General features: G+C 42.5%; 1 protein-coding gene and 1 non-coding gene across 2 annotated transcripts; both read right to left on the reverse strand.

The window, feature by feature from the left end:
- Positions 1-129: 129 nt before the first annotated feature.
- LOC126187381 (putative defense protein) lies at positions 130-27,731 on the reverse strand. The gene is made up of 6 exons (XM_049928430.1): positions 27,576-27,731; positions 19,357-19,538; positions 14,008-14,144; positions 11,631-11,719; positions 4,730-4,796; positions 130-472 (listed from the first exon to the last, which is right to left on the reverse strand). Exons 2-6 carry the CDS (start codon positions 19,535-19,537, stop codon positions 467-469), a joined length of 480 nt encoding a protein of 159 aa, XP_049784387.1. The 5' UTR covers position 19,538; positions 27,576-27,731; the 3' UTR covers positions 130-466.
- On the reverse strand, positions 16,231-16,305 carry Trnas-cga (transfer RNA serine (anticodon CGA)). Its single transcript has one exon. It is a non-coding gene; the product is annotated as a tRNA-Ser (tRNA).

Raw genomic sequence — 27,731 nt, forward strand, 5'->3', positions numbered from 1 at the left:
CATTCTCTTCAGTAGCTCCCTACAGCTTCAAAAACTTTATAACAATCCCTCGTAGAACAGATTGTGTAGCTGATAAATTTTGGAGATGAGGACAGGCAACATCTGATGAAGAGCCAAGTTTTCAGTACATGGTATTAAACTCTTTAGTAGAGACTATATTTTATTTTCAAAGCCTTAAGTACAGATTTTTGATGAGTGAATGTTAGGCAGATACAGACATTCTTAAACCTCGACTTGCAATTAGCCAGTTCTTGGCTGCGGAAAGATAATCAGGAAGCGTCGTTTCCCGACGGTTGAGATCACTGTGTGGGAGACAGAAAGTGTCTCCTATGTCAGTATGGCTGGTTGCTCTGTTAGCTGACTTCAAGAAGCGAGTAAAGCGATGATGCCAGTAGTATGTGATGTTTGTGATATTAATACTCTTTGTCGTAATCGGTTACTCTGTCTTCGTACAGCAACGGCGTTATTAGGTCTGTAAATAAAACAGAAATCTATTAATAAACGTACAATGTTCCTGCAGTATGGTTAGAGTTCTAACACTTACTTATTAATGTTTGTTCCAACTGTTCAATTATGTAATGGAAGAAGAAGAAGAAGAAGAAGAAGAAGAAGAAGAAGAAGAAAGAGAACAATAAGAAGAGGAGAATGAGGAGGAGGAGGAGGAATTGTTGTAGATGTCGAAGTGATGGCATGTTTTTGCTGAAGAGGATCTTCATTGTTAGAAATGTCAAGATCAAACAGTCGTGCCTAGCAGTTGAAGGCTCTTAGGCAGAACCTCCCCAAAATATATATTAAAAATTAATTTTAGTTATGTATTACGTAATTTATATTATCAGGAAACATTTCTAAAATTCTCAGAATGCATTTAAATAACTCAGCTGCGCGTATCAAGTGATGTTTATCAAAGTGGTAATAACTAGTCTCAAGGCTGAACCCTGAAAATCCGATTAGCTACATTTAGCAGAGGTTCGAGGGCGCTGATCCTGCAGGGGACAACTCTTATCGTCTACTGGAAGGCTCAGTAAACTGATTCTAAGGGATTTGTTGCATCTCGATATGATTTTTTTCGGTGCACTGATTGTAACCAAGGGGAATCAATAGAATAGATGAACCTTCACTCTCGAATCCCTGTCTCTGTGTCTCTTTACTGTAACTTGATGTGTTGTTAATGAGCATTTGATATTAATATTTTGCCGGTGTTAAAGGCATTTTTTTGTTTGAGGCATTGGCGATTCTATTCACTACAGTAATTTCTAGTGGCTTAACGGCCTGATGCAAGTGTTTCAATTGGGCGCCACTCCGCCGATTTCCGTATCCCTAACCTAGAACTGTAATACTACCTGGGAAAAGGGGTGCCGTTCCTCAAGAATCTTCACCACACTGTAGCGGGACTTTGAATTTCGCCGCGCTGCGCTCGTTCCCTCAGACGTGAATTGTGCCGTCGCAGCGGTATGAGCGCTCGACGGCAGAGAAAATACTAAAATTGTAACTCTTTTTTTTCCGTTTCGATTGTCTCTTGATAGCCGAAGCTTAAGGCAGACGTGATCTGATGAAGACGTTAAAAAAACTTATTAGCTACTCTTGATCTGATTTTAATGTGTAGACATACTGTGGAAGTTGTTAAGAAATTCGGAGGATGGAAGTTGCAAAGTAAATTAAATTGCATACAGTATCAAGATGATTTTAATTGGTATAAATTAGTGATTCCTGGACGATTGCAAGATTTCGGAGCAGACTTTTCACGCAGAATTGAAGGAGATTTTTGAAGACCTGGACGCCGCACGAAAGAAGACATGTTAACCTGGTAAAGAATGAGCTCAAAGCTACGCCATTTCCCCCTGTCAGTTACATTTTGTTATTCTCTGTTCTTTTTCAAAAATTTTTGTAGTGAAAATTGGTTTAACTTTTGCTCAAAAACGCCACAAGGACCGCTCCATCAATAGCTTTTCCGAATAACGAAGTCCGATAGCTTTTCTGTAATACAAAGTCCGATTTGCTTTTCATTCTTTCCCTTTTTCACGGTCATGAACGATTTTAAAAAACCCATTTTCACTTACGATTTCTTCCCACATTTTCAAACTTTTTCTTTTCTTCTCTCTTATTTTTCTTTTTTTTTTTTTTATTAACCACTACAACACTGAGAGGAGAAGGCTAGGTTAAAGAAACACTGAAAAATTTCTGTGGTTCTGCCAGGATTGGATTCAGCGACATCTTTAGTCAGGAAAGCTGTTTATCGCTAGATGACCAGGTCCGACATCCAAGGTATGCTAGGTTTTTAAAGACTTCGCTATCGTGCACTAGGTCATGTGTCACCGCCTAGGAAGAGTTTCATGAAGGTATGACACACGGGCGTGAAACATGTGTCGTTACATGCAGTTGCTAACAAGTTTCTTTCTTACCAGCGGCGTTTGCTTGATAAAGTGCATTGTTTAAGACAATTTAAGATACTGCTTGAAGTGCAGTTTAACGGATTTCGCAACTCTTGCGTCAGCACCGCTAAATACGCGTATTTTGACACATAAATAAAGGGAACAAACACGTAGGTAGTGTTTTAGAACTATCCCCAGTATGGAAGCCAGAGCCGTGACAAAGATAGAATATGGAAAGTGGCAACGACAACTTCACTGCAAGAAATAATGTGCGTTGCAACTTTCACGATAGGAGTGAGAAATGAATGATAAGCTCCTTAATTGAATTTCAGTACTATTATCGGTAAATTAAAACCGTATAGTTTTGCTGAGTGATGGGTTCAGTTGCCTAATTGTAACGGTTTTCTTTGATCACATGTATAGTCAGCTTTTGTCTGCGGATTGTTCTATCTTCGTAGTAGGTGACTGATGATTGCAAGCAGACTGTATTTGTGTGTGTGTGTGTGTGTGTGTGTGTGTGTGTGTGTGTGTGTGTGTGTGAAGAGTTGATGAAGAGACGCGTGAGGTAGGGGAAGATACATCCGTGTGCCAGCATATAGCCTACTAATAGCACTAAGGGGACCACGGAGTGCGAACTTCTCATCTGGCAATCGGATCACTAACAGCATCACAAACCCTCACTATATTGGGACATGCAGTGAGTTTTGGAGTTTAAACCACGGCGTGGTCCATAATTAGGTGATAAGCAAGTGTACGCTTCACCCTCTCTTAACATTATCAGTGATACGTCGCTTAAAATGTCTTTCATCTTAAGGATTCGATCAAGTTACCTTCATGAGGGGCATATGGGGTCACAGTAGATGTCACAGTCGTGAATTAATGATTTCATTTCATATGCACAGGCAAGTGTTTATGGAACGACATGCATCGAATCTCTTGGTAGTGATGAGCTACAATCTAATTCAACAAAAGCCAGAAACACGACAATTACAAATTTTTGTGATAATTGGCAATTTAGTAGGAATATCTATCTATCAAGTGAACATAGCGTAGTGCGGATGTCATCAATATTAAACCGATATAGCCGCATGATTTCGCTATATGACAGTGTGTTTACCTTTTCCGGCTGACACATAAAATTTTTTATTACGCTAATTATGCTCCACACTTAATATTTGTTTGCTAGTAATAGCAATTTGCTACTGCAAATCTAGATGTGGACATTCTAGTAAGAGGCACTTCGTGTGTTGGTTAATACTGGAACACTGTGTGATCAGGATGTGAAATCGTAGGGCTAACATATCTGACTGTATGGGGACACAATTATGGGACAAGTGGCAGATCGGTTCAATAGTGTGGGAGGATGCTTCCAGTCAATTCGTTGAACGTTTACGCATTTAGAGCAATATTCATCTGCAGATAAGATCAGTGTATGAATGAGTAATTTCCTTCGCATTTATCAGTTTTCCAAGCCACTGTGTTCATTTTATAGTAAACATAAAATTCTTATGTCATGTTGAATAATTTTATACAATTTCTAGTTCAGTTTCCATAAGGATGAACAAAAATTAACAATATTGTAGCAGAAAATAAAAACGGAAGAATTTCGTCTCTAAATGTGTGATAAATTGTTAATTTGCTGCGTTTCGTAGGCCAAAATTCGAAGTTTTTTGCTACATTTTCGTTTCGTCTTGTTAGGAATTAATTTCGCAGAGCCGCTGCACCATAATTTATTAAACCAGAGATCCAAAAATGCAATAAGATGCAGTTCACAACACCAGAAACAATTGTAGCTATACCTTCTGTCCCTGTAGCAAAAAAGCGACGTTTCAGCTGTAATACTTGTGGCAAATAAGCGAAATGCCCTTCAGATTATCTTTTCAAAGCTTTGAAACAAGCTCTTTCAAAATAAGGAATCTAAATTGTTGATATGCCTATGAAACACATGTATAAAATTAGTGGAACTTAACGAAGGACATCTGTTAGTTTTAACGATGTGATTACATTCAAAATCAGCGACAATAATTCTGTTCTGTATGTCTGAATACTCACTACATAGATATTCCTACTCTTACTTAATTAGTGAAGCTCATTTTATAGCTTATAATAACCAAATGAAAGAAACAATAGACTTTTATAAAGTTCCCATAGTATATCACACAGTACCCTCTTAAAAATTACCATTGTAATTTTTAAACACGAAAAATGCAGCAGATTTGTTAGATGGGAGGTATAACTATGCCTTTTTCTAACTACGAGCTAAACAAAATATGTGGTAGAGATTAGATAGAATGGTAGTAAGTGATTTGGACTTAAAGGTAGATGGCTGATGAAATATGTCAAAGCTGCAGGATACGTACACGGACGGTGATTGGAGCTGACTCGACGCCGACCCAGAACTCGGTGAAAGACTTCACGATCGTAGCCCTGCAACAGAAGGTAAACACGTCAGGAACTGCTCTTTTTCCTTTAAAATATAAACTGTGACTTCAGACCAAATACGGAGTCCAACATAGCACCTCAGCGGAGTGCAGTATGCAAACTAGGTATGATACGGGAAACAAAAACATTAATAACCATAATGGAATTTTAACCTCTGTTCCCGTGCTTGCAGAAAATGACAGTGAATTAAAGAAGGTCTGCATTTTACAAGAGCGCAGCTGTTTTGTTTTGTTCAATATTCAAACATGTTTCACCACGTTTGTGGCACCCTCGGTAGGTTTTCTTCTTTTATTTTTTCTGTAATAAAAAATGGTTCAAATGGCTCTGAGCACTATGGGACTTAACATCTATGGTCATCAGTCCCCTAGAACTTAGAACTACGTAAACCTAACTAACCTAAGGACAGCACACAACACCCAGCCATCACGAGGCAGAGAAAATCCCTGACCCCGCCGGGAATCGAACCCGGGAACCCGGGCGTGGGAGGCGAGAACGCTACCGCACGACCACGAGATGCGGGCTTCTGTAATATATACACACAAATTTTATATAGGGTAGAAGTATGTTGACATGAGATTTTGTTGTTGTTCAGGTTGTATATATATATATATATATATATATATATATATATATATATATATATAACTTTATGTGCGCCCTGTGGCTGCAAACATAAATCAGCAATTAATCTAAATTAATACAAAATATCATCTGCAGCACAAGGATGTTAGGGGAACGTCTTGATTCCACTTCGATTTAGATTATAGCCTTTAAACTATTGCCATACACCCGACGTTGCCTAAAGGGATCGCAACCCCTCAGACGCTGATGCATTACGCAGTTGCATAAGTACAAGGCGTTGCCTTATCAGACTGCGTCGATCACAACGAGGACTGCAGGACAAGCGCCACCAGAGGTCCTCCGTGGCAAGGACCTATTTCCTCCACCGTGACACTTGTTCCGAACTGGAACGGCGCGATATCCTCCGCGCCCCGGCTGTACAGAGCGGCAGTTCGCTCCACCGGAGCTCTGGGCCAATTCATGCAGCGGCTCTTAGCAGCCCATCAGCCTGGTCGAAAGCCACCGCCGCAGAACCTACGACATTCCAGCGAAATCCGAGGCATGCCTGTGGGCCAACTACGCCGAATATGAATGGAGTTAAGGCTAACCGGCCATTGACCTTTTTCTGTACGGATCCACACGTATTGCCCGAACTCATACGGAACGCGGAAAGATTGTCTGCCGCGAGTAATAAGTGTAATGGGCAGGGGCACTACGAATGTAGTGTGTGGACATTAAGTTAGGAATGTGTGTCTCAAGGGGAGCGTGCAAGAGAAATCCCTGCAGTCGCGCTATCCTCTGTGACCTCGGTGGCTCAGATTGATAGAGCGTCTGACATGTAAGCAGGAGATCCCAGGTTCGACTCCCGGTCGGGCATACATTTTCAACTGTCTCCGTCGATATATTAACGCCTCTCCACAGCGTAGGGTCTTGATTTCATTATCATTTCAACCAAGCCAAATGCTCAACCTCCGTCGTTAGGGATTATCAGTGACAGTCTTCACATCCCATTACGTTTACTCATATGTGCTCCAGGCGTACGCCTGTTATTGTCTGAGAAATTGTATTATTTCTTATTGAGAAGAGTTTTCCCTTTGTTATTAAATCTCTCTACTGTGGTCGTAATAAACTCTTGTTTTTGTTTGCCTGTGTCTTATTATGGCGTACCAAACATCTCCCATGGGAGATACAGCGTATACACTATGTGATGAAAATTATCCGGACACCCTCAAAAACATACATTTTTCGTATTAGGTGCATTGTGCTGCCACCTACTGCCAGGTACTCCCTATCAGCGACCTCAGTAGTCATTAGACATCGTGAGATAGCAGAATGGGGCGCTCCGCGGAACTCACGGACTTCGAACGTGGTCAGGTGATTGGGTGTCACTTGTGTCATACGTCTGTACGCGAGATTTCCACACTCCTAAACATCCCTAGGTCCACTGTTTCCGATTTGATAATGAAGTGGAAACGTGAAGGGACACGTACAGCACAAAAGCGTACAGCCAACCTTGTCTGTCGACTGACAGAGACCGCCGACTGTTGAAGAGGGTCGTAATATGTAAAAGGCAGACATCTACCCAACGATCACATATTAATTCCAAACTGCATCAGGATCCGCTGCAAGTACTATGACAGTTAGGCGGGAGGTGAGAAAAGTTGGATTTCGTAGTCGAGCGGGTGATCATAAGCCACACATCACTCTGGTATATGCCAAACGACGCCTCGCTTGGTGTAAGGACATAAACATTGGACGATTGAACAGTGAAAAAACGTTGTGTGGAGTGACGAATCATGGTACACGATGTGGCGATCCAATGGTAGGGTGTGGATGTGGCGAATACCCAGTGAACGTCATCTGCCAGAGTGTGTAGTGACACCAGTAAAATTCGGAGGCGGTAGTGATATGGTGTGGTCGTGTTTTTCATGGAGGGGGCTTGCACCCCTTGTTGTTTTGCGTGGCACTATCACAGCACAGGTCTATATTGATGTTTTAAGTATCTTCTTGCTTCCAACTGTTGAAGAACAATTCCCGAATGGCAACTGCATCCTTTTACACGATCGAGCACCTGTTCATAATACACGGCCTGTGAGGGAGTGGTTAAACGTCAATAACATCCCTGTAATGGACTGACCTGCACAGAGTCCTGAGCTGAATCCTAGAGAACACATTTGGGATGTTTTGTAACGTCAACTTCGTGCCAGGCCTCACCGACAGACATCGATACCTAGCCTCAGTGCAGCACTCCGTGAAGAATGGGCTGCCATTCCCCAAGAAACCTTCCAGCACCTGATTGAACGTATGCCTGCGTGAGTGGAAGCTATCATCAAGGTTAAGGGTGGGCTAACACCATACTGAATTCCAGCATTACCGATGGAGGGCGCCACGACCTTGTAAGTCATTTTCAGCCAGGTGTCCTGATACTTTTGATCACACAGTGTATATTCCGGCGAAATATGTCTGTTCATTGACTCTCTCCATTTCTGTAGTAATCTTCTCCTGAGCTGTTTTTTTTTCTTTTTAATGTGGTTGTTAAGGTTTTTTTTTAAATGACGTTTCTTCCTGTTCATTTCAAACACAAAAGCATAAACGACACATTTAGCAGCCAAATAGGAACCAGTACTGTTCAGTACAGCTTAACTACAGCGTCAAAGAAGTGGCATGCCAACTGTTTTACGGGAACATATAGTTTAAAGGCTATCAGCTAAAAAAATGGAATGCAGACGTTACCCCTGTGTTGCTTATGACATGCTCTATTAATTTAGAGTTTTGGTTGATTACAGTTGCAGCCACACGGCACACACAATGTAAACCGATGCATAAGTTCATATGCAATCTAAACAACAAAATATGATGTCAACAGATACCTAGCCTACATGAAATACATCGTATATACACTGTGATGACAAGTCATGGATATTATCTAATGTCGTGTTGGACCTCCTTTTGACCTGCATAGTGCAGCAACTCAACTTGGCATGGACTCAACAAGTGGTTGGAAGTCCCCTGAAAAAATATTGAGCCATGCTGTCTCTATACCCGTCCATAATTGCGAAAGTGTTGCCGGTGCACGAACTGATCTCTCGATTATGTCGCATAAATGTTCGATGTGGTTCAGTCGGGCGATCTGAGTGACCACATCATTCGCTCGAATTGTCCAGAATCTTCTTCAAACCAATCTCGAACACTTGTCATCCATAAAAATTCCGTTGTGGTTTCGGAACATGAAGCCCATGAATGGCTGCAAACGATCTCCGTGTAGCCTAACATAACCATTTCCAGCCAACGATCGGTTCAGTTGGATTACATTTGAACCCTACCATTAGTTTTTACCAACTGAAATCGGGTCTCATCTGATCAGGCCACGCTTTTCCATTTGTGTAGCGTCCAACCGATATAGTCACGAGCCCAGGAGAGGTGTTGCAGACGATGTCGTGCTGTTACCGAAGGCACTGGTGTCGGTCGTCCGCTTCAATAGCCCCTTAAGGCCAAATTTCGTAGCACTGTCCTAACTGATACGTTCGTCGTACGCCCCACACTGATTTCTGTTGTTATTTCACGCAGTGTTGCTTGTCTGATAGCACTAACAACTCTATGCAAACGCTGCTGCTCTCGGTCGTTAAGTGAAGGCCTCGGCCACTGCATTGTCCGTGCTGAGAGATAATTTCTGAAATGCGGTATTCTCGGTACACTCTTGACACTGTGGATCTCGGAATACTGAATTCCCTAACGATTTCAGAAATGGAATGCCCCATGCGTATAGCTCCAACTAGTATTCTTCGTTCAAAGTCTGTTAATCCCATCGCGCGTCCGTAGTCACGTCGGAAACCTTTTCACGTTAATCACCTGGTTACAAATGACAGTTCGGCCAATGCACTGCCCTTTTATACCATGTGTACGCGACACTACCGCCATATGTGGATATCGCTATCCCATGACTTTTGTCGCTGCAGTGTATTTCAGAAACAATAAAAGAAAAAAGAAAACTATTGAGGGTGCCAAAACTGTCGTGAAACATGTTTGAAGATTAAACAAAATAAAAAAGAAGTTGTATTCTCGCAAGAAGGCTTGCTACCTTCACTTCGTTATTACGAACATATTGTAACTATCAAGAACAGTGCAGTTACATTTACATCTGCCTTTACGCTCCCTAGGAGACTTTCCAAGTACGGGCGAAGGAGCTTTGCATGTGATTGTCATTCCACCCTTTCCTGATACAGTCGTGAACGGTGGGCGGGAAGGCGGGCTGTAGGTGAAGTTTCGTGTGAGATCACTTAGAAAGGACGGAAAGGTCTCTGTGGGCCCTACAACTGTCCACTGATAACAATGAGGATTAGGCAACATTACTTACGTTTTGATTTGCCATTGTACTTTTCGTAGTTAATAATTTTGCTTATTTTTCGTCAGAAACTTATACCTTTTTTCAAATACAAATCATACTGTGTAAGTAATTAACTAACTGCAGAGTACACACGGTCCCTAGCCCGTAGAGACTAGCGCTTTTAGCAAGAACTGTTCGTCATATGTTGCCTCATGTCAGACATCAATGCACATCAGTGTACTTATGTTGTAACAGATTGCAAACAACATCGTTATAACCCGGCTCATGGGATATAATGGCGGAACAAATTTTTTCAGCAATCACTTCTCAGCAAACCTAATAATGAAACGGTTTCTACATTCCTAGATGAAACTGTACGCTTTCTCCTTGACGCGCCACCGCTCAAATAATCTTCCCCTATTAAAAATGTGCACTGACAGTTTTTGAGCGCTGTACACGGTATTGAACTGTACGAGTAGGTCACACATCCACTACTGGCCCTTAAAATTGCTACACCAAGAAGAATTGCAGATAATAAACGGGTATTCATTGGACAAATATATTATACCAGAACTGACGCGTTATTACATTTTCACGCAATTTCGGTGCATAGATCCTGAGAAATCAGTACCCAGAATAACCACCTCCGGCCGTAATAACGGCCATGATACGCCTGGGAATTGAGTCAAACAGAGCTTGGATGGCGTGTACAGGTACAGCTGCCAATGCAGCTTCAACACGATACCACAGTTCGTCAAGAGTAGTGACTGGCGTATTGTGACGAGCCAGTTGCTCGGCTACCATTGACCAGACGTTTTCAGTTGGTGAGAGATCTGGAGAATGTGCTGGCAAGGGCAGCAGTCGAACATTTTCTGTATCCAGAAAGGCCCGTACAGGACCTGCAACATGCGGTCGTGTATTATCCTGCTGAAATGTAGGGTTTCGCAGGGATCGAATGAGGGGTACAGCCACGGGTCGTAACGCATCTGAAATGTAACGTTTCAAAGTGCCGTCAATGCAAACAAGAGGTGACCGAGACGTGTAACCAATGGCACCCCATACCATCACGCCGGGTGATACGCCAGTATGGCGATGACGAATACACGCTTTCAATGTGCGTTCACCGAGATGTCGCCAAACACGGATGCGACCATCATGATGCTTTAAACAAAACCTGGATTCATCCGAAAAAATGACGTTTTGCCATTCGTGCACCCAGATTCGTCGTTGAGTACACCATCGCAGGGGGTCCTGTCTGTGATGCAGCGTCAAGGGTAACCGCAGCCACGCTCTCCGAGCTGATAGTCCATGCTGCTGCAAACGTCGTCGAACTGTTCGTGCAGACGGTTGTTGTCTTGCAAACGTCCCCATCTGTTGACTCAGAGATCGAGATGTGGCTGCACGATCCGTTACAGCCATGCGGGTAAGATGCCTGTCATCTCGACTGCTAGTGATACGTGGACGTTGGGATCCAGCACGGCGTTCCGTATTACCCTCCTGAACCCACCGGTTCCATATTCTGCTAACAGTCATTGGATCTCGACCAACGCGAGCAGCAATGTCGCGATACGATAAACCGCAATAGCGATAGGCTGCACTCCGACCTTTATCAAAGTCGGAAACGTGATGGTACGCATTTCCCCTCCTTATACGAGGCATAACAACAACGTTTCACCAGGCAACGCCGGTCAACTGCTGTTTGTGTATGAGAAATCGATTGGAAACTTTCCTCGTGTCAGCACGTTGTCGGTGTCGCCACCGGCGCCAACCTTATGTGAATGCTGTGAAAAGCTAAACATTTGCATATCACAGCATCTTCTTCCTGTCGGTTAAATTTCGTGTCTGTAGCACGTCATCTTCGTGGTGTAGCAATTTTAATGGCCACTAGTGTAATATACGGAATATGAAAATAACTCATATATGGTCTGTCTCACCTGAAGGCGACCTGGGTGTTGATTTGTGGTGCCTTCCACTCAACTTCTGCCTCTTTAGTTCCCCTGCGTGAGTTGTACGAGAAGGCGTTCTGAAAGGAAATAAGTTAGTCACACAGTTGTCACTACAAATTTTCAACGAAAAGAAGAATGTAAGCGATAGTGTATATTACTCAAGTTTTAAAATTATGAAAATGCGTAATGAATATCAAAATCGTATGCAGATTGATTACCTTGCATAATACTTTCTTCATGAAGTTAATGCAAAATGAAAGATTGTTATACTTTAGAGGTAAAATAAAGCTTGATGGACGAAGCAAGGAGGGTGTAAGAACCAGACCAGCAGAGCCAAAGGGGGAGTGGTTCACTAAATTAAGTTTACTAGTATCAAATACATGCCTTAATTTGTAGAAGAAATTTCTAAGCATGTACGTTCGGAACACAGCATCGTATGGGAATGAACGACAGATTCTGGGGAACCTGGAAAATTTGAGAATCGAAGCGTCTGAGGTGTAGTGTTACAGAAGATTGCTAAAAGTAAGTTGAATGCGAAAGTCGTCCGCAGAATCGACGAGAAAAGCAGTATATGGGAAACGCTGACTAGAAGATGTGACACGACTATAGGACACGTGTTATGACCTCATGGAAGTTGCATAATACTACAGGGAGCTGTAGAAGGCGACAACAGTAGGTGGAGGGATAGAAAGGAATACATCCAACAACTAACCGAGGCTCTTAGGTGTAGGTGCTAGTCTCCGATGAGGAAGAGGAAGTTCAGGGGGTTTGCATCGAACTAATCACAAGACTGACGACAAAAAATAAAATCATCTAACAGAGGTGGTAATTACGTACAAGGTCACATACCAACCAGATATGTTAAGCGTCACCGATTAGCTGTGCACTACTGACTTTGGAGACTGTGCACTTATGACTTCGACACTGGGGACTGGTACGTTGTATCATTCGTATAAGAAAAATGTCACACGATCTAAAGAGAATGTGAAATGTATAGTGGAACTCTCGGGGCAAAACGGGATATCTTTGACTTGGTCTGGAGTGCGACTTTTAAGTTAACGGTTGTTCTTCGCGTTACCAGTCGCGTTTTTCAACATATGGTGTATGTAAAGGCAGGAAAATCCGTTAATCCCTAATTGCACGCCCTTAAATGATATGTAATCTTAAAATGCGTGCCTTTCCGTATACTTCAGTTACGTAACACGTATAAATCCGCCTGTTATTACGCTCCATAAGAGTTGTTAACCTGAAATGTGCACTTGGGTCCAGAACATTACAGGGCAGACTGGGACAGTATCCCGTTGGGTCCCGTCGTTTTTTCCTGCAAATACATTTCAAACTACATTTGTCTTTTTTTCTTGTTTTTCCAGGTGGTGTGAACTTACATTAAAAATACTAATGGACAGAAATTGAATAGTAAATCAATAGAAATTGCAGTTTCAACCACTTTATATTCAGAAATGGGAGTTTTAAAAGCAACTAACGAGTTTAACGTACCCAAATTAACCTTTGTAAAGGCACGTTCGTAAAGCAAAGAATATTCACTGCTGTAGAGTTGACAAATCAGATGGAAAATTTAAAAATTTGTTCACTGCAGAACAAGTAGACGAGCTGATAGTATATATGAAGTCAATGGAGAGAAGATGTTTTAGTCCAACGATAAAACATCTCATTGTCAGATCATTAGCCTATAGGCTAGTACAAATAAATGGCTTGCCACATAAATTTGACAAACAAACGTGTCTAGCGTTGCAGGATGGGTTATAAGATTTATTACTAGGTATCCATTCGCAAGCCAGAAAATACGTCTGTTGCAAGAGAGACGAGATTGAATAAAGTAAAAATAAATTGGTATTAAGCATCAAAAATAATTGCACATTTTTCGTAATGATGTTAGAATATTTTCTTATTATTAACAATTTTTTTGAAGATTCCTTATTCATAAGTATAACTTGTGCATTACACGACTTTGTCTTGATTTTAAGATGTTATTCCTGATAATAACAACGACTGAGTGATAATTTCACAAAAAATTACCTTATCCCATTGTGCTAAGTAGGTGCGACAGAACAGGAAATACGCAACCATTACTTTAAAAAAAACGTAAGAAATACCTAACATACAGTTAAGGTGATTTTCAAACAAAGTAAGCTAGGTTATACTACAAGATGATTTTTGACACCTTGAAGAAGTGTTTTCTGTGGTCCTTTATTTTAAACATCCCGTCCGCCCCAAGTTACCCTAGTTTATAATGAGTAACGATATTGACAGCCAAATGATGACAGTTATTTGTGGTTGTTTGCGTATGTGCGCCAGGAAGAAATGACTCCCGTAAGTAGTGCAACAGTAACCGGGCATTACTCACTTTCTGTCCGGACGGGCAGCCAAAGACGCCGGCCCTGCAGCCCTGGCCGCTGGGGGCCAGGAACTCCCCCACCGGCTGCTCCCCGTTCCCTGCCTGCAGGTACACGCTGTGGAAGTTCTCGCTGCCAGATATGCGCACTGCAAGCACAACAGTACCAGCTGTAAGAGGCGCCAGCTAGCTATCACGTTACAGGACACTTCACAAAGAATCTGCGTCATTTACTTCAACCCTATGGTGCAGTTATCCACTGCGGTGGACAGATATTAATGTCGCGTCTTCGACGTTTTTAATCAGTCCTGAGGCTCCAAATGTAAGCAGTCCACTCAAGCGGATACTTCCTGCTAATGCTATGCTCTGCATCCATTTGCCCTCTTTCTAGAGACTGTCCCATCCTGAAATCCTATAACCAGCAGTGAAATCACATAAACTGAAGCGCCAAAGAAACTGGTATAGGCATGTGTATTCAAATACAGCGGTACGTATACAGGCACAGTACGGCGCCACGGTCGACAACTCCCATATGAGACAACAAGTGTCTCACGCAGTTATTAGATCGGTTACTGCTGCTACAATGGCAGGTCATCAAGAATGGCTCCGTAAACATTCTTCTGAGTTTAAACACTTCCTCTGGCCACCAAACTCCTCAGACATGATCATTGTTGAGCATATCTTGGATACACTGCAACATGGTTTTCAGAACAGATCACCTCCTCCCCCCCCCCCCCTCCTCGTACTCCTACTGATTTATGGACAGCCCTGCAGGATTCATGGTGTCAGTTGCCTCCAGCACTACTTCAGACATTAGTCGAGTCCTTCCCACGTTGTATTGCGGCACTTCTTCGTGCCCGCAGGGCCCTATACGATATTAGGCAGGTGTGCCAGTTTCTTTGGCTCTTCACTGTATTTCCACAAGTGCAAAGTCAAGAATCCTCCAACAAAACTCGAGGATATAATCCCTAAACGAATTATCGATTACCAGTTTCAGCCCAGCAACTATTTGTGTCCCTTTTTGCCTCAGGCAGGAGTCGACCATTATGCAAACTCGTCGCTTTACCTAACATGAAATTAGAGTCCTGAAGTTAAATGTAAACTACCAGTTATTAATCGTGCGTGCATTGGCTAAAAAATTAAATTTCCACAGTTGGATAGCCAAACGTCTTAGACTCATCACCATCACCTTCTGTTGTTGATACATGATAACATTTTGTTATGAGGAGGAACAATACTGGACAAGTTATGTTGTTAAGTATGTTCTGCGTGTGATCGACGCCGCCCTCGAAATTGGCTGCAGTCATATCGACTCCTAATGGATAAACAATGAAAACTGTGCGTGCAGAAGCTTAGGCCATTTGGATCGACGTACTGCTCAACATGAACTGCAGCAAGATGTTCAGATCATTCCAATTGCACACTTACTTGAATGCTTAAGTAAAAGACGGAAAACTATGGAAAATAATTTTCAGATAGTGGAGCGGTCATTAAAGTTCAAGAAAACCTCGGAACATTACTGATGAGAACACGACGAAAAATGTGCTCGGTCAAAAGTTATTCGATGCGAAGCCTAGAAATAAGTAACATTAAAACACAAAAGATAATATTAGGAGTACTTAAGACATAAATTAGTTTTTTTATAAATAAATTGTTCCTTAACACTCTCTCTCTCTCTCTCTCTCTCACACACACACACACACACACACACACACACACACAGACACACACACACACACACACACACACACACACACACACACACAGAGAGAGAGAGAGAGAGAGAGAGAGAGAGAGAGGCAGGTTGAAGAAATAAACAATAAAATGTATCTCTGTCTCAACTGAAATGTATTTTAAAAGCGCTTTTAGTTCCGTATATTCCATTCAGTATTTTTGAACCTCCGCAGACCATCATAATAATAGTGTCTCTGTAAACAGAAAATAGTAAGAACCACTTCTTGCTGTTGGAGTATCGATGATGAAAGCACTTGTCTGTGCCCCGACTGCACAATCTGCTTCCCTGCTCATCCACTATACTCTGAGCACGCACAGCTCTGCCATCATTTACTACTCACTCTAGGACAATAATTGCCGGGTGAGACAAAAGCAACAGAAAATGTAAGACTTTGATACATTCAAAAACTATTGCCCATAATGGAAATTCATCTCAGTGAAACCTGGAGCAAGATATAAGACCGCTAATAATTTTGAAATTTCTTGGCAGATTAAAACTGTGTGCCGGACCGAGACTCGAACTCGGGACCTTTGCCTTTCGCGGGCAAACGCTCTACCAACTGAGCTACCCAAGCACGACTCACGCCCCGTCCTCACAGCTCTAATTCCGCCAGTACCTCGTCTCCTACCTTCCAAACTTCACAGAAGCTCTCCTGCGAACCTTGCAGAAATTTCATTTCGCTAATAATGTTGTATTAACCGTCAAGAATTCCGTGGCGGGAGAAATGTAACGTAAAATTAATTTTAGATACGATTTTAAGACATCTAACTCCATTTTGCACTTGAATGTTGGAGTCCTGCATGACTGGAAAATCTACGCACTTGCACTGTCAACATTTCAGGGCGTAAGTGCAAACGCGCCGATGCAGACGACATACGTCAAATGGCACAATGAAGATGAACATAATTAATTCATAATCATTGTTACTGAAACACGCGTATAATAATAATAGTAACCCGAAATCAGGTTTTAAACTGTTAAACGTTGCCGGTGGCAGATGCGAACTCTGGCAGTAACTTATGGGTAATGAACTGCAGATTAAAATTGAAGAAAGACCAAGAAGGAAATTAAGGAGATGAGGTCTCAATAGTTTGAAGGAATCAGAAGTTGTTCAGAGATTCATAAGGAGCATTAGGAAGGTTTTCTCGAAACTAGACACATTCACGTTTACTAGGCACATTCATGTTGACTGTGTGTTGAAGTATCAAGAATCAATATCATCGCATAAAAGATGAAAACGTGCTCTGTTGACACATTTCGATTTTAGTGACAATTCGACGGACTGCCCGAAGCCTTAGAATCTAGCACTCTGGACTCTGAATCCAGAGTCGGTGGATCCTTCGTTTATTCCAGTATTATAACTTTTCCGTCACTTTCGCACTGCCACTGCCTCCTTCTCTCTCGGCATGAAAAGAGCGAATATGTTTCGCATGCCAAAATTTCTGGGAAAATTAGTAAAAGTGCTTAAGGAAGGTAGAATGAGGCAGATTGTGCTCCACGTTTCAGCCATAGTCGTTTAAACCGAGCATATTCACCTTTTTTGTGCTTCGATAGGAGCATTTTTCGGCTGGTTCCCTTCTTTTCCCTGCGACAGCAGAGCAAGTCACTCACATGAAAAGAACTTTATGGCTCACTAAAATTTTGGTAGTCTACTTACGCGAAATTGAAATAACGCAAAACTAATGTTACTCCTCAGATAGGATCTTACGTGTACAAACATTTTGCATGTGCTTCAGTAGCACACAAGGGGTTCGCAGAGCCCTTCTGGCCACAACGGAGACAATTTACAGCACAGTCCTCCGTGATAGTTCACTTTATAACCTACGTTTTGAGTGACTTTGAACTCTGTATCTGGGAAACGGATAAATATATCAAGAAAATTATCAAGAATATTCGCTATTGGGATCTTAGGAACATATCATACAAGTTTCAGCCATTTGCTGCGCAGAACCGTCTGCAGTCCGCGACTCAGATTTGGCACGAAAATTGGTAAAAATATCTTGCCAGAATGAGATTTTCACTCTGCAGCGGAGTGTACGCTGATATGAAACTTCCTGGCACATTAAAACTGCGTGCCGGACCGAGACTCGAACTCGGGGCCTTTGCCTTTCGCGGGCATGTGCTCTACCAACTGAGCTACTCATGCACGATTTACGCCCCTACCACACAGCTTTACTTCCGCCAATACCGTGTTTCCTACTTTCCAAACTTCGCAGAAGTTCTCCTGCGAACCTTGCAGAACTAGCACACCTGAAAGAAAGGATATTGCGGAGACATGGCTTAACCACAGCCTGGGGGATGTTTCCAGAATGATATTTTCGCTCTGCAGCGGAGTGTGCGTTGATATGAAACTTCCTGGCAGATAAAAACTGTGGTGTCACCGCCAGACACCACACTTGCTAGGTGGTAGCCTTTAAATGGGCCGCGGTCCGCTAGTATACGTCGGACCCGCGTGTCGCCACTGTCAGTGATTGCAGACCGAGCGCCGCCACACGGCAGGTCTAGAGAGACGTCCTAGCACTCGCCCCAGTTGTACAGCCGACTTTGCTAGCGAAGCTACACTGACAAATACGCTCTCATTTGCCGAGACGATAGCATAGCCTTCAGCTACGTCATTTGCTACGACCTAGCAAGGCGCCATTACCAGTTTATATTGAGATTGTACTTAATGTATCATAAAGAGCGATGTTCACCAATTGTGGTTTAAAGTTAAGTATTCTACCAGTTACCTCCTGTTTTGCTAGTCTTATTTCTCTGACCTGTTCCAGACCTCACGCCAGTCTGCGTGTGCTTAAACGCGTGCATTTCGTCCTCCTCTAGCAACCGGTGTTGGCTCTTCTGCCAACACATCAAAAACTGTGTGCCGGACCGAGACTCGAACTCGGGACCTTTGCCTTTCGCGGGGCGTGAGTCGTGCTTGGGTAGCTCAGATGGTAGAGCACTTGCCTGCGAAAGGCAAAGGTCCAGAGTTCGAGCCTCGGTCCTGCACACAGTTTTAACTTGCCAGGAAGTTTCAAAAATACCTTGGTTGGAGGTTGCCTAATGAACCGTCCGTGGACTAATGGTGCCTTATTAAGCCTCCTAAGGCCTACCGTAGACCACATCAAATGAAAAAAGAACCACCGGTTTGCCACATTTGTGTAAGCAGGAGGAAGTGTGTAATGTCCATACTTTGACCCTCTACTGTAGGATAGTGACTCTGAGACGATCCATTTGTTGGGTATGAAAATGGTCCCTAGCCCAAGACCTATCCAAAATACCTGACCGTACCTTTCTATCAGCAATAGAACCCGAGTTGTGAGCCCCAGAAGAATCCCGATTTTATGCGTGGCATTTTGGAAAATATTATGTATTTCATGCTGTCACATGCATACCAGTTTCAGTTAATCTTCTCAAGCAAACTGTCATCGAACACTCATCCAACGAGAAAACGTATTACTACTTACACACAAGTTTCTACTAGCTATTTACCGTGTATCTGTATTAAAACAATGATAGTTCTGTGCCCCTCACGTACTGGTTTCGGAGCTTGCTACCCACTGGTTTAGTCAATCCTTCCAGAAGAACTTGGCGCTTTCACTGATGAAGCGTTGTGTTTGTGAAAAAGCAGATGTGCAGCCGCTCACCTTTAACGGTGCCTCCCGCGTTGACGGTGGTTGGCGTCACAGTTATGGAGTAGGGCGACGGCTTTGTGCTGGGCTGGGCGTCCCCGAAGATGGGCAGCGTGTCGACGCAAGCTGTGGCAGACAGCGGCGCGGGCAGCACGGCGAGCGCAAGCAGCAGCACGGTGGCCGGTAACGGGTTCATCCTGCAAACGGACGCCCGTTACCTAGGCACTGCTGCCCCCTCACCTTCAACGCGACACGGAACCACACTAGTCGCAATGACAACAGGGTGCTAAGGCTTTGGAGATATGTGCATCGTGTAGAACTGGCACCGAACGGTCATGTTGTAACACCCCACCCGTCTCTTACCTAGTTTTGGCGTGTGTTCGCCCCAGGTAATTGACTGACAGAGAGTGCAAAACTGCCGCAATGTCGGATAACGCAAAGAAAGTAATAAGGCCCTGTGACTCCTGATTGAACTGCGGTGGCAGTGTTGACATTAATTGATTCAGAATTGATCCCTTTTAATTAAAAAGGGGTGCACATTGATGTTATATTCAGCTGTTGAACACCAGATGCAAATGTTGAACATGAAATTAATTAAGAAAGTGACTTGGGATATCAACTACTTGATTGAAAACAGATGCAGCTGATTAGCACAGATTTATTTTAACTCCCGACCTTCAATCATCACATTGCATGACTCTCCTATCAGGCAGTGGTAATAAATTGCGTTTGCGTGGAGTAAAGCGCGATAAATCAAAAGTAATTCCTATCGACTGACCCCGGCGTAATGCGAAGTGCGAGAAGAATTCTACAATACACGGCCCATGAAACCCTCGTGGAAACTTTGCCGACGTGATCCAGCAAATTAATCAGTGGCCGGAGCAGGCGCAATATCACCGAATACAGCGTGGCGGAGCGGCGTCGTTATGCGGACGTCGGCCGACCTCGTTGTGCTGCAAGGCTGCGCCCGTCCATTCACTTCTAGCTATCTTGCTCAGTACAGAGCTGAAAGAAAATTTTCTATCTTCAAGCTCAATCGTTCCGTTTGCTAAGTCCTAAACTGAAGTGTCATGATGATCTCTCCATTGGCAAAAGATTCCGGAATAGCCCCCATTCGGATCTCCGGGAGGGGACTACCAAGGGAGAGGTTACCATGAGAAAAAGATTGAATAATCAACGAAAGGATAACGTTCTACGAGTCGGGGAGTGTAATGTCAGAAGCTTGAACGTGGTAGGGAAACTAGAAAATCTGAAAAGGGAAATGCAAAGGCTCAATCTAGATATAGTAGGAGTCAGTGAAGTGAAGTGAAGTGGAAGGAAGACAAGGATTTCTGGTCAGATGAGTATCGGGTAATATCAACAGCAGCAGAAAATGGTATAACAGGGGTAGGATTCGTTACGAATAGGAAGGTAGGGCAGAGGGTGTGTTACTGGGAACAGTTTTGTGACCGGGTTGTTCTAATCAGAATCGACAGCAGACCAATACCGACAACGATAGTTCAGGTATACATGCCGACGTCGCAAGCTGAAGATGAACAGATAGAGAAAGTGTATGAGGATATTGAAAGGGTAATGCAGTATGTAAAGCGGGACGAAAATCTAATAGTCATGGGCGACTGGAATGCTGTTGTAGCGGAAGGAGTAGAAGAAAAGGTTACAGGAGAATATGGGCTTGGGACAAGGAATGAAAGAGGAGAAAGACTAATTGAGTTCTGTAACACGTTTCAGCTAGTAATAGCGAATACCCTGTTCAAGAATCACAACAGGAGGAGGTATACGTGGAAAAGGCCGGGAGATACGGGAAGATTTCAATTAGATTACATCATGGTCAGACAGAGATTCCGAAATCAGATACTGGATTGTAAGGCGTACCCAGGAGCAGATATAGACTCAGATCACAATATAGTAGTGATGAAGAGTAGGCTGAAGTTCAAGACATTAGTCAAATGGTTCAAATGGCTCTGAGCACTATGGGACTCAACTTCTGAGGTCATTAGTCCCCTAGAACTTAGAACTAGTTAAACCTAACTAACCTAAGGACAACACAAACATCCATGCCCGAGGCAGGATTCGAACCTGCGACCGTAGCGGTCTTGCGGTTCCAGACTGCAGCGCCTTTAACCGCACGGCCACTTCGGCCGGCAGACATTAGTCAGGAAGAATCAATACGCAAAGAAGTGGGATACGGAAGTACTAAGGAATGACGAGATACGTTTGAAGTTCTCTAACGCTATAGATACAGCAATAAGGAATAGCGCAGTAGGCAGTACAGTTGAAGAGAAATGGACATCTCTAAAAAGGGCCATCACAGAAGTTGGGAAGGAAAACATAGGTACAAAGAAGGTAGCTGCGAAGAAACCATGGGTAACAGAAGAAATATTTCAGTTGATTGATGGAAGGAGGAGGTACAAACATGTTCCGGGAAAATAAGGAATACAGAAATACAAGTCGCTGAGGAATGAAATAAATATGAAGTGCAGGGAATCTAAGACGAAATGGCTGCAGGAAAAATGTGATGACATCGAAAAAGATATGATTGTCGGAAGGACAGACTCAGCACACAGGAAAGTCAAAACAACCTTTGGTGACATTAAAAGCAACGGTGGTAACATTAAGAGTGCAACGGGAATTCCACTGTTAAATGCAGAGGAGAGAGCAGATAGGTGGAAAGAATACATTGAAAGCCTCTATGAGGGTGAAGATTTGTCTGATGTGATAGAAGAAGAAACAGGAGTCGATTTAGAAGAGATAGGGGATCCAGTATTAGAATCGGAATTTAAAAGAGCTTTGGAGGACTTACGGTCAAGTAAGGCAGAAGGGATAGATAACATTCCATCAGAATTTCTAAAATCATTGGGGGAAGTGGCAACAAAACGACTATTCACGTTGGTGTGTAGAATATATGAGTCTGGCGATATACTATCTGACTTTCGGGAAAGCATCATCCACACAATTCCGAAGACGGCAAGAGCTGACAAGTGCGAGAATTATCGCACAATCAGCTTAACAGCTCATGCATCGAAGCTGCTTACAAGAATAATATACAGAAGAATGGAAAAGAAAATTGAGAATGCGCTAGGTGACGATCAGTTTGGCTTTAGGAAAACTAAAGGGACAAGAGAGGCAATTCTGAAGTTACGGCTAATAATGGAAACAAGGCTAAAGAAAAATCAAGACACTTTCATAGGATTTGTCGACCTGGAAAAAGCGTTCGACGATTTAAAATGGTGCAAGCTGTTCGAGATTCTGAAAAAAGTGGGGATGAGGTATAGGGAGAGACGGGTCATATACAATATGTACAACAACCAAGAGGGAATAATAAGAGTGGACGATCAAGAACGAAGTGCTCGTATTAAGAAGGGTGTAAGACAAGGCTGTAGCCTTTCGCCCCTACTCTTCAATCTGTACATCGAGGAAGCAATGATGGAAATAAAAGAAAGGTTCAGGAGTTGAATTAAAATACAAGGTGAAAGGATATCTATGATACGATTCGCTGATGACATTGCTATCGTGAGTGAAAGTGAAGAAGAATTAAATGATCTGCTGAACGGAATGAACAGTCTAATGAGTACACAGTATGATTTGAGAGTAAATCGGAGAAAGACGAACGTAATGAGAAGTAGTAGAAATGAGAACAGCGAGAAACTTAACATCAGGATTGATGATCACAAAGTCAATGAAGTTAAGGAATTCTGCTACCTAGGCAGTAAAATAACCAATGACGGATGGAGCAAGGAAGACATCAAAAGCAGACTCGCTATGGCAAAAAAGGCATTTCTGTCCAAGAGAAGTCTACTAATATCAAATACTGGCCTTAATTTGAGGAAGAAATTTCTGAGGATGTACGTCTGGAGTACAGCATTGTATGGTAGTGAAACATGGACTGTGGGAAAACCGGAACAGAAGAGAATCGAAGCATTTGAGATGTGGTGCTATAGACGAATGTTGAAAATTAGGTGGTCTGATAAGTTAAGGAATGAGGAGGTTCTACGCAGAATCGGAGAGGAAAGGAATATGTGGAAAACACTGATAAGGAGAAGGAACAGGATGATAGGACATCTGCTAAGACATGAGGGAATGACTTCCATGGTACTAGAGGGAGCTGTAGAGGGCAAAAACTGTAGAGGAAGACAGAGATTGGAATACGTCAAGCAAATAATTGAGGACGTAGGTTGCAAGTGCGACTCTGAGATGAAGAGGTTAGCACAGGAAAGGAATTCGTGGCGGGCCGCATCAAACCAGTCAGTAGACTGATGACCAAAAAAAAAACTGCAGAGATGCTCACTCTCTCTGAGGCAATCTGAGTAAAGAACGCCACGTCCGCACTCTAGGCAAGCTGGGAATGGAAGACCCCTATGGAGACTTCTCCCAATCCGCTCTTCGCCTCGGTTTCCCTCCAGCAAAATCACTTAAGCCAATTGCAGCGCAAGTCACGTTAATTATGCGTCGCCTACCAGTGCCGACCAATGCCTGCTCTGGGAAGTGAACAAATTCCCACAAAATTTCTCTTCCTATCAACATCTGCTATTTAGCTCCACCAAGGCCACCCGTCAAGGTTAGCGTCTGCACAAACACCAATTTTTCCGGAATTCTGACTCCCAGGAGAATACTTCAAATTCCTTGGTCCTACATTCCCATCGGAGGCCGGCGTATTTCATTCTGTCGCTCTTCACCTGATTTACTTCAGACTCTGCGGACCGTGAATTCAGCGTGAAGTTGCTATAGTCACGAACACGCATATTTTGACCTCTGTTGACCGCTCCACCGTAGCTTTGCGCGGCTTTCTCGCATTTTTCACTGAAAACGGGACGACGGACATTTATCAACAGGCGTACAAGTTCTCCGTCTGCTTCCCGGTAACCCAGCATGGGGTCAACCACCCACTCACTATCACTCATCTTAAGGCAGCTGGAGGCCTCGCCCCGTTACCGCTTACTCCGAGCTTTAGCCACCCTAAGCTGCCTATTGTCGCTTCCATTTGCCGCTCCCCCGCTGGCCACAGTGGTCAACTCGAATACTTCCCTGGGATAAACTAGCCTCCAGTAAAACGACACGTTCCCACAAAGTTTTCATGTCATGTCAATTACTTTAAAACCATCACCCGACATTAATTATTCCAATACGTCCATACTATACCCTCTAAAAGATGCATTGTGCTTTGTCAGTCATTTTTGTTCAGCCCTACTGTTCGCTCAACGTGAGTTAGGTGATCTTTAATGACTTCATGTAAGGGGCATAGTTCTTGCCATCTTACAATGTGACCCTCTAACAGCAGATGTTAGTCACGGCAGTGTATGTGGTGCATACGTTCCAGTCGGTTGTACGAAACCAGCGCGGTAACATGGTTCGATGAGGAGACTAGACTGAATGGCAGGAAGAAACTGTCTCGTTTGGATGTGTTCGTGACCACACAGTGAATGAAACTGCCCGATTTTGATGGTGTATTAACGCAAACTGTCCCAAGTGGTACAATGGAACTGATCATTGATACACTTTTTCTTCAATGTACTGTTCGATATATTTAATAAAATCACTACCCAGTCCGCTAACATTCTTTACACATCACGTAATTTTGATTTTTATTTGCAATCAAAGAAACAGTAAAGGATTATTTCATTTGAGGCACTGAGAACCTTATGAGCCCAAAACACAAACTATTGAGAGAAAAATATATGTTTGTGAAAATCAAATTTGTATACAAGTCAGCATTTTCATAGGCTACACTTGTTTTTTAACCAAGTGTAAACATCCTTTACCTCTAATAAAAGATAATGAACCCATTTTATGTTATGAAATTTTAAGTAATATTTAGGATTATTGTTATTAATCCTAATCGACAAAATGTTCGTGTATAGACTGTTGGCAATACTGCCTTTTTGACTGTTGTGTAGTTTGTAATTAATGTGAAACTAGAATCAGAACATAAACAACGACACTAAATACACCACCCTCGCAATTATGACCTATACCAGCACTTCATGGCCCTAGTTATCATCATTTTCATTAAGCATATCCTCCACCTTGAGGTTCAGATAAAACTATCTGTCCACTTCAGGCATGAAATCTAGTAGTTCTGTTAATTCTATGTGCTTCAATCTTGAACTAATAGTATTGTTACGTCTTTGTGTTTCAAGTTTGACATTTACCTTTCACTTACGTAGCTGGGCACTAGATTTTGCAAGACATCTACAAACTGTGGGGAAATAACAAATTGTGCTCTCCATCTATGTGACTTAAGGACAGTGGTAGCCTTCCACGACTGCAGTGAAGAATGTGTTACTTTAAACGACAGTTCATGGTCATTCTGTTGAAAACTTCATATTTTAAAATTTCTGAAATGTACATTGTTACCACGAACATCATCTCATGGTTTGGTAATGACGGTGATGACACTCTTCGAGGTTCTAAAATCCCCAGCATTCGTTTTACAGACTGGAATGCAGGCACCATGGAACGTGATGTTATGGTGGGTCATTGCTTCAAGAGCTTCCAACCTTTTGAAGAAATGGGCATCAGTGTAGCCAGTGAGTGTTCCCAAAAGAATGAAAACCTGTGCTTTGGGCTCATGTGATAGTGAATATCAGATAAAGCGGTGAGACTTTTCGTAAATGTTCATATATACCGTGTAGGCAAACAGCGCTGATAAAGCTGGTTCACTGTGAGATCAATAGATGTCAGGACATGTGTGCATGCTATAGTCTCAAAATTCACTAACTCTGACTCCATATGGAACAGTTGTGCACAGCGACTGTATATTGTTATAAGGAAGGATAGAAACACAGCAATCAGTTGCAATTCCATTAGTTTTTTTATTAATCTTACGTATACATATTTCAGCTGTAAAAAGCCATCCTCAGTGCATTTGAGCGAGTTATAATCCAGCAAACTCCCCGCTGTACGCGACACCAATAAAGCCGTATGGTGAAGTGCACTGTTGGGAATTTTTTGGATTATAACTCACTCAAATGCACTGAAGATAGCTGTTTATAGCTGAAATCTGTATACGTAAGAACAATAAAGAACCAATGCGATTGCGACTGATTGCTGGGTTCCTATTCTTCCTTATAACCTCAAAACTGACAGCGGTGTGCTTTAGGCCCTTATAATTTTCAGTTCCTCATTTACATTCAATTATAAACACGTGCGATAAGCAGTATTTCAAATCGAAAACTAAAACATTAAAAATTGGTATTTAAACATAGTTTATAAGTTTTGAAAATAGCTGAAATAATAATAATTACTATTATTATTTCATAACTTTTTGGTGAGCATTTGTAAACATTTATTAAGTAAATTATCTAATGTATTAATCAAATATTAGTTTATGTTAGCATGTATAGATCGATATTAAAATATATCTTTGTGTAGCGAGATACTATTCGCTAATCTTTGTCTAATTCTTAGTGCGTTTAATAGCAGTTCTAAGTTAGAAAAGTTGGACCTTGTAAGTGTCTATTTTGAAAAGGGCGTTACTTGATAAAGTCCGTGATTCAACTGTCGCAACCGATAGGTTTTATGCAACACATAATGCCTTCAAATACCATGCGGATGATTTTCATATTCTCTCCTTCGGTACGTGCAAACTATTAGTCCTACAGAAAAAAATTAATAGAAAATGAAATTTAATGTAGTCAAATTTTGTATTTAGACACGTTTTCGCTGGAGGCCGTAGTTTCTAATTACTCCTGAAAAACGTACAAAAGTGACTATCAAACACGCTTTTCTTGAATAACTCGAAAATCGTGGCCTCCAGGGAGAATGTATCTCATTACAACACTTAAATACATTAAATTTCCTACAAAAACGTTCTGTTCATTTTTATGTAGGACTAATAGTTTTGCGCATAACGAGAGAGAGAATATGAAAATGTCGTTTGTGGTTTTGGATGGCGCTGCACGTTGCATAAAACCTACAGGCAGGAACAGCTGAACCACTCTATATAAAAGGCCTATAAATCTTTATTTGTGTAATATATACTGTTCTTGTAATTAAAGTAATGCGTAGCGGAAATCGTGGAGACGAAAAGACTCTAGAACTAATCATTCAAATGTTTATACGTAAACTCGAAAACCTTGTAGCTGTATTGGACATGTGTAGCAGTGCTGGGAGAACCGAGAGAGCATCAGTAACAAATCAGCACGCCAGGTTTGTTGGACGCAGCCAGGTCGCCAGCACTTACTGTGCGAGGAAAAGGTGTAAAGAGGTGGTGAGGAGCGGCGGCGGAGGTGACTGACCTGCTAGACTGAGAGTTGTTCGCCGTTGGCCAGAGCAGACGGTGCAGACGACGTGCGTTGCCGATGGCTGCGGCAGCACGCCTTTATACACGCGGACCCCACACCGCGGGTTCTTCCCGCGGGGACTCACCGCGGGAGTTGGCGACACCAAACAGC

Source organism: Schistocerca cancellata, chromosome 5 (assembly GCF_023864275.1).
Source record: "Schistocerca cancellata isolate TAMUIC-IGC-003103 chromosome 5, iqSchCanc2.1, whole genome shotgun sequence".
NCBI lineage: Eukaryota > Metazoa > Arthropoda > Insecta > Orthoptera > Acrididae > Schistocerca > Schistocerca cancellata.